At 42.1% G+C, this 7,659-nt stretch overlaps 1 protein-coding gene across 2 annotated transcripts in view; it reads right to left on the bottom strand.

Annotated features, from left to right (window-relative positions):
- Positions 1–2,752: 2,752 nt before the first annotated feature.
- Positions 2,753–7,659, bottom strand: part of LOC109870882 (aspartate--tRNA ligase, cytoplasmic) — a 29,921-nt gene continuing 25,014 nt past the window's right edge. The window contains exons 11-18 of one of the 2 annotated variants that reach the window (XM_020461568.2): positions 6,077–6,211; positions 5,182–5,329; positions 4,802–4,948; positions 4,591–4,633; positions 3,906–3,986; positions 3,695–3,806; positions 3,461–3,532; positions 2,753–3,286 (exon numbers count right to left, since the gene is read on the bottom strand). In XM_020461568.2, the coding sequence (XP_020317157.1) occupies positions 3,195–3,286; positions 3,461–3,532; positions 3,695–3,806; positions 3,906–3,986; positions 4,591–4,633; positions 4,802–4,948; positions 5,182–5,329; positions 6,077–6,211 (830 nt within the window). In that variant the 3' untranslated portion in view covers positions 2,753–3,194. Of the gene's footprint in view, positions 3,287–3,460; positions 3,533–3,694; positions 3,987–4,590; positions 4,634–4,801; positions 4,949–5,181; positions 5,330–6,076; positions 6,212–7,659 lie in introns of both variants that reach the window. The other variant, XM_031806028.1, reaches the window with a different exon arrangement.

Here is a 7,659-nt window from a genome sequence, read left to right as displayed (position 1 = left end):
ACCTCTACATGCTTTGTAAGTAAGAAACCTGCAAAATTGGCAGTGTATCAAATACTTGTTCTCCCCACTGTATATGAAGTTAGAGTTCATAGCCCATTCATGTGCCATTTTCTGAAACATTCCAACAATTGGACCTTATTGATTGTCGTATGACCAATGATGTGAATAACATGTAGCTATGTCTATGCTTACGGCAGGTGGATTTGACATATTGTGGGGGGGGACTTTTAGGTATTCTTGCCATCGTAGTCTTAGTTACTGGGATAATCACCGCCATAGTACTATCCTTCAGGTATGTAAGTGCCTTGGTGTAGTCAAATGTTGAACTATTGAAAAAAAAGCTGAAATAATAATATGCTTGCATCTTTTTCACATCAAATGCACTTCAATAGTAGGGCGTATCTCTATTTGTAAGTACACTATATATACAAAAGTAGGTGGACACCCCTTAAAATTTGTGGATTTGGCTATTTCAGCCACACCCGTTGCTGACAGGTGTATAAAATTGAGCACACATCCAAGCAATCTCCATAAACAAACATTGACAGTAGAATGGCCATACTGAAGAGCTCAGTGATTTTCAATGTGGCACCGTCATAGGATGCCACCTTTCCAACAGGTAAATTCAATAAATGTCTGCCCTGCTAGAGCTACCCCGGTCAACTGTAAGGGCTGTTAATGTGAAGTGGAAACGTCTAGGAGTAATAACGGTAGGCCACACAAGCTCAAAGAAAAGGACTACCTGTGCTGAAGCGCGTAAACATCATCTGTCCTCAGTTACAAAACTCACTACCAAGTTCCAAACGGCCTCTGGAAGCAACGTCAGCACAAGAACTGTTTGTCGGGAGCTCCATGAAATGGGTTTCCATGGCCGAGCAGTAGCACACACGCCTAAGATCACCATGAGCAATGCTAAGCGTCGGATGGAGTAGTGTAAAGCTCACCGCCATTGGACTATGGAACAGTGGAAATGCATTCCCTAGAGTGATGAATCACGCTTCACCATCTGGCAGTCCGACTAACGAATCTGGGTTTGGTGGATGCCAGGAGAACGCTACCTGCCCAAATGCATGGTGCCAACTGATTTTCGTGGTTCGGCCTAGGCCCTTTAGTTCCAGTGACGGGAAATCTTAATGCATACTATGACATTCTAGATCATTCTGTGCTTCCAACTTTGTGGCAACAGTTTGGGGAAGGCCTTTTCCTGTTTTAGCATGACAATGCCCCTGTGCACAAATTGAAGTCCATACAGAAATGGTTTGTTGAGATAGGTGTGTAAGAACTTGACTGGCCTGCACAGAACCCTGACCCCAACCCCATCGAACATCTTCGGTATGAATTGGAACGCCGACTGCGAGCCAGGCCTATCACCCAACATCAGTCCCCAACCTCACTAATGCTCTTGTAGCTTAATAGAATTAAGTCCCCGCAGCAATGTCTCAACATCTAGTGAAAAGCCTTCCCAGAAGAGTGGAGGCTGTTACGCAGCAAAAGAGGGACAAACTCCATATTAATGCCCATGATTTTGTAATGAGATGTTTTCATTTAACTACCGGTAGGCAAGTCAGTTAAGAACAAGTTCTTATTTACAATGACGGCCTACACCGGCCAAACACGGACGACGCTGGGCCAATTGTGCGCCGCCCTAATTGTGCGCCGGCCGATACCACATACTTCTGGTCATGTCGTGTATCTGATAAATGTAGGCCTATACATACAGTACAGAAGGTCCTGTGTTTTCTTCCACTCGCAGGTCCCACGGCTTCACATGCTATACGTTGCAATCGGAGCTGTCGTTTACACACTGGTGAGTTCATTGAAAACCCTCAGTATTTCAGAGGGAATTGGAGAAATGTACATTTCTCTTGAACCAACCTGTATGGAATTAACCATTTCTATTTTGACATTTTTAGCACCTAGCTACTCATCGGAAAACGTGAGCTTTCCGTCATCCCAGAGGAGTGTTTTTTGGAGCACTTTCACTTTATGTTGCCTTTTCTCTTGAAACAGTACACATTTAAAACATAATTAAATATGAATTGTCAATAATATTGTCAATACATTAAATGTTAAAATAGCTCAATAAACTGTGTGCTTGTATGCATCCATTGATACTATATTACAAATGACAGTATATTCTAACATCGCCTCTCTTAGAAATTGAACGTGATACACTGTAGAAAGGGATGAACTTATTTCAGAACCCCTCCTTAATCGAGACAAGTACATATCAAAAGGTCTCTGTATTTCTGCAGTTCGGTCTGTGAAAAAGCAATTATTCCATGGGGACTTAATTACAACCCAATCACCAACCTAACTGATTTAGGATGGAATAGAGTGGGGATGTAATGAAAGAAAGCATGTTCTCATATACAGCTTATCAGTATAGGGACTTTTCCAATTATGAGCCTACTGATGAGTTCTTCCCTTGAGTTGATTTCAGACACTATTCCTTTCAGGTGCCATTTCACCATGGTGTTTTTCCTGACAAAAAGAGCTTTATCATGTCCACCAATTATAAAAAGTATAATGAACCCTGAAATATGTTTCAAACATGACATCAGCCATCCCCACAGGTAATCAAAAGACTTCTACATTGTTTCTCAAGTAACCAGGCTTGTAGTGATAAAAACGCCCGAATGAATCAGTGGAGAAAAGCAAGCGCCTTAGCACATTGTCTATAGCAAAGAATGTGTTGAATACGATAGGGGTTGTTTCTCCCATAAAAGAACAGAAAGAAAGTGAAATGTGCTTTTGAAGTTCTTAATACTTTTTACTTTAAATACATCAAACAATTACAACAAATGTCAGCAGACCATGATTATTTATTAGTCATACCTCTGTAGTGTGACAAAGACTGGTATCAAAGGTGATCTACCCCATAGAAAAATGTTAAGAGATCCAACACAAGTTAAGTAATCCATAGGTGAGCCTAAGCCAACACATCCCATAATCATATTCCACTTCTGTATTGTGTATTAAGACTCTTTCTCCCTTATATTATCAATCTATTTCTTCATGTGTCATTTTCTATTACTGAATACTGTTGACCGTAGTACCTTGGCTTGATTCTCTATTTGTTAATCGCAGTAGCACTTCAGTGTAGTGGCACTAATTTCTCAACTCTGTCTGGTGTATTGGAGATGAATATAGATTCCCCATGTCCTGCATCTGTCTCCAGTGGCGATGGCCGTTCAGGGGGTCAAGCGTTTGGGGTCACGGGGGAACATGGAGACCTGGCGGACATTGTGAAGACCCAGGTAGAGCATGCAGACTCTTTCCAGCCCTGAGGGAGAGAACTCACCGTCACCGTCACAGTACACTAACGATGAGTATATTTAGAGTACCGTTACAATGTTTTTCATAATGACTATATTTACCATGAGTATATTTAGCATATATTTACATTGGATTTCATATTGAGAGGGTATGGGTTTAGAATAAGTATTTAATGTCTTACCAATGCCACCACCTCCGTGTGGGGGAGCTCCGTAACGGAAAGAGTCGATGTAGGACTTGATCTTCTCCAGATCTGCATCAACACTTTACATATCAGCACCAGCCACCAGTGTATTTGTAACATAGTAAAAATATGCTTATTCTCTAGCAATCGCTTGAGAGGAGGGAAGGAAGCATGATTTATTGAGTGACAAATATTGCCGCTTTGAATAACAAAGCAGAGTTGTCTAATTACCAATGTTGTGGTGAATGGCCCTCTCAGTGAGCAGCTGGGCATCGTGGATCCTCTGAGCGCCAGAGAGGATCTCCTCTCCTCTCATGAACATGTCGTAGGAGTTGGAGTATTTCTGAGGAGGAAACATCAGTCGTATAACAAGTTCAGTGAATGCCACAATGGTGTCATGAGCATGTGTTGTGTGCGTGTGTGCGTTTAGTGACGCGCATACTTTGTCATTGGGGTCAGGCATGGTGTAGAAGGGCCTCACAGCCAGGGGGTACTTGTCCAGCACATAGAAGTCAGTGTCATACTAACAGAAAGGAAACAGAGATGAGTTAGTCCGCTTTGCAGCTAGATATGACCTGCATGTGTACCTACAGGTAACTGCCAAAAATAAAGGAAACACCAACTTTCGTGTCTTAATAGGGCATAGGGAAACCACGAGCCAGCATGGATTCCACAAGTGTCTGGAACTCGATTGAAGGGATGTAACACCATTCTTACAAAATAATTTCCATAATTTGGTGTTTTGCTGGTGGTGGGAAATGCTGTCTCAGGCGCCGCTCCAGAATCTCCCATAAGTGTTCAATTGTGTTGAGATCTGGTGACTGAGACAGCCAGGGCATATGCTTTACATCATTTTCATGCTCATCAAAAACATTAAGTGACCACTCGTGCCCTGTGATTTGTTATCCTATGGGGGCATAGCCATGGTAGCCAAAATAATGGCCTACCCAGCATTTTTATACATGATTAACTCCGAAACCACACCTGTGTGGAAGCATCTGCTTTCAATACACTTTGTATCCCTTGTTTACTCAAGTGTTTCCAATATTTGGGCAGCTACCTGTAGATACAGAGTAATATAACTACATTTGTTGTCACCCCGAGAAGTCAATGGCATGATAACATACCTTTTCTTTCACCAGACGACCGAGCAACTTCTCATTTGGAGTGCTGTGAAAAACGTTAAACAATTGACTTTAGATCAATTAAAAGATAAACAAGAAAAACATCAGTTCCCGACTTAAAAACAAAGCCGTCTTTATTTGAACTTTACTTGAAGGTGTTATCAACAACATGTGTAAACGTAACACTGCTGCAAACTGTTGACCCGCCACAGACCTGAGGTCCTCCTCGTCTCCCATGTCCACCCCGGCCTCCCGGAGCATGGCCACGCCCTCCGTGTACTCCAGCCTCAGAGTGGGCTCCAGGAACCTGAAGGGCTCACTGGGGTACTGCTTCCCCACCGTCTGGATCTCAGTCTGGAACCTGGACAACATACACACACATAAACAAACAAGCGAGCCAAACATACACATCGTCGAGTCTTTCGACGGACACCTGCTACCTCAGCACAGATGCCGTGCCCTTTCAGCGGTGTACTTTCTATAGGGCGTCATCCATGTGTTCCAGTTATAGCCCTGTAATGGGCCCTCTAAAGATTCAACCGTACTCATTCACTTTGCTTGCAAATATGGGTTAGAAGTGCATCAACATCTTACTTGTCTCGGAGCCCTTTGAAGATCTGCACCATGGTGTCGGTGATGGACTCGATCACTTCGTGGTAGTGGTAGTTGAACGCCAACTCAATATCCAGACCTACAAACTCTGTCAGATGACGATGGGTGTTGGAGTCTTCTGCTCTGAACACTGGAACGGAGAACATCTTCAGTTAGTATCAGCGCCATTGTATTTCACTAAGAGGATTAGATCCATCACCCCAGAGGTATACTAGACATCGGAGGCAGCGTCTCAAATGGCACCCTACTCCCTTTATAGTGCACTATTTCGACCAGGGCACACTGATCAGACATACGAGACTGCAGTGGGGGGAGAAGTCATTACTCCCCTGGTTGTGTGTGGATCTGGCCAGGTGATGTCCCTGTTGAGCTACCTCACAGACAAGAGACTGGGGACATTATACAACCAAGCACAGGCCAGTGAGATAAATGTTTCCTATGGCTCAACATGTGCACAGTCAAAACACCATCTACATATGCATGAAATAATCTGTGTATATGTGGTAATCCGCCCAGGTTTAATATTGTGTAGGTCACTTTTCCTGAATAGTGTTTGTTTGTTGACTACATAACTAGCGACTGATGTATTCAACACAACAGTTTCATTCATTCCCATTATTGGATAGTGTTCATTGGGGAGTGAAAAGGGGTTAGGTGAAGGGCTTAGAGATGTTGTCTTTTCAATATATATCTTTTTATATTTGACACTTTATTCAGATGGCTTGAAACAAAAGGGGAGAGACGGGTCCAGCAGGAACACAGAAGTAAGGGGGGACGCGATAATTGAACCCTTGTCTCCAGGGGGGGGGTAAAGTATATGTGCCTGGCGGGAAGCATTACAGCTAGACCACAGGTTCTGCCCTAGATATTGACTCACCTGGTCCCACACAGAACACCTTGTCAAAGTCAGCACAGATACACATCTGCTTGTAGAGCTGGGGAGACTGGGCCAGGTAGGCGCTGGTTTTGAAGTAGGACACAGTGAAGACGTTCGCGCCACCCTCACTGGCAGCTAGAGAGGAGAAAGATACCTTTGAGTCAAACTATCCCAGAAGAGAAGCAACACATAACCCAAAATAATATTTTTTAACTAACCTTTGTGACAATTCAATTTCCTAACAATGTAAGCATTTCACTCTTAATCTACATCTGCTGTTTACGAAGCATGTGACAAATACAATTTGATTCAATTTTGATTCCAATTATGAACTATTAAAAGAGATTCTACAGTACTTTTAGCTAGTAGTTCTAAAAGTAGCAGTCATGTCCAAAAGTGGTCCCCGGAAAATGCGTATTACAGCAGATATGTGCCCCACTTCATTGCTCTCTCACTCTCTAAAATGTTTATTTTTTTTGTTTTTTAAACTCATTTACCGACTTCGGTACAATTATTTGAATACCATTATGTTTTTTTTCTTTCTGTGAGCTCAATGTGCAGTTTCTGTAGAGATAAATCAGATCAAGCCTAAACTGTGATATGTAGTAGGGAGTTGTAGTTTCCAATTCTACATAGTTTAGGGCAGAAAACGTGGTAACAACAATGACCATAATCCATTGCGCGTTTGCCTACTTGTGCGGTCTGTATTGAGCTATAATAAGAACAGTGTAGGAAGACACGGAGACGGGGGAGAAAACTTGCAATCAAGAGGGACAGAAAGCAGTTGCTTCGCTACCCGAAAATACCTGATATAAGTGATTGATAGTTGGTATTCAGCAGTCACAAAAGCACGCCTTGTTTACTTTTAAGAACTTCTAAAATTGTGATTTTGTCAGACAGCATAGGTAGCAGCTCTATAGAGATGAGATGATGACTAGGAATGAAATAATAAAGTCATCAAATAAAATAAAGTAATGTGAATAAATTACGGTTAATAAGTAATAAGCAGTAATGGGCACTACCTTTCATTTTAGATTTTTTAAACTTGTATTTAATGTAAAAAAAAGAAGAAGATTGAAACCGAAACCCGTGGTTATTATTTGTAGAATCTAACTGTAACCGAATGAACCTCAAAAAGCACTAACATTGACACATCCAACCCAAAGCGGGAGGTAAAAATAAATAAAAAAGACTTAGTAGGCGACACATTTCTGGAGCATGTCTCTAACTTACGTATGAGCCATATTTGACATTCACATCATAGTATATCCTGTGATAGGTGTTGTCCTTTACAGAAGGGTGGTCACAGAGTACATTTTGTACAGTGTACGTGTGATGGGTGTTGGCAGAGGAAAATATGTTTTTTCTTTGAGTAGTAAACACTGTTGATACACAGCTGCTTGCACCTAAAAAGGCGGCAATTTTAAATGTGTCAATGCCAGGCTGGGCTTATTTCATTGGCTCCTACAGTTGAGGAAGTGAAAGGAACACTTGTTACACCCCGGCTCAGTACACTACACGAGGTAGTACATGTTGTGATGTGGTGGAATGTACAGCAGTAAACAACACTGTTATGTCTTACG

The sequence above is a fragment of the Oncorhynchus kisutch genome, linkage group LG26 (genome assembly GCF_002021735.2).
Source record: "Oncorhynchus kisutch isolate 150728-3 linkage group LG26, Okis_V2, whole genome shotgun sequence".
Lineage (NCBI taxonomy): Eukaryota > Metazoa > Chordata > Actinopteri > Salmoniformes > Salmonidae > Oncorhynchus > Oncorhynchus kisutch.
Note: the sequence above shows the minus strand (reverse complement) of the source record. Positions and strands in the feature narration are given on the sequence as shown.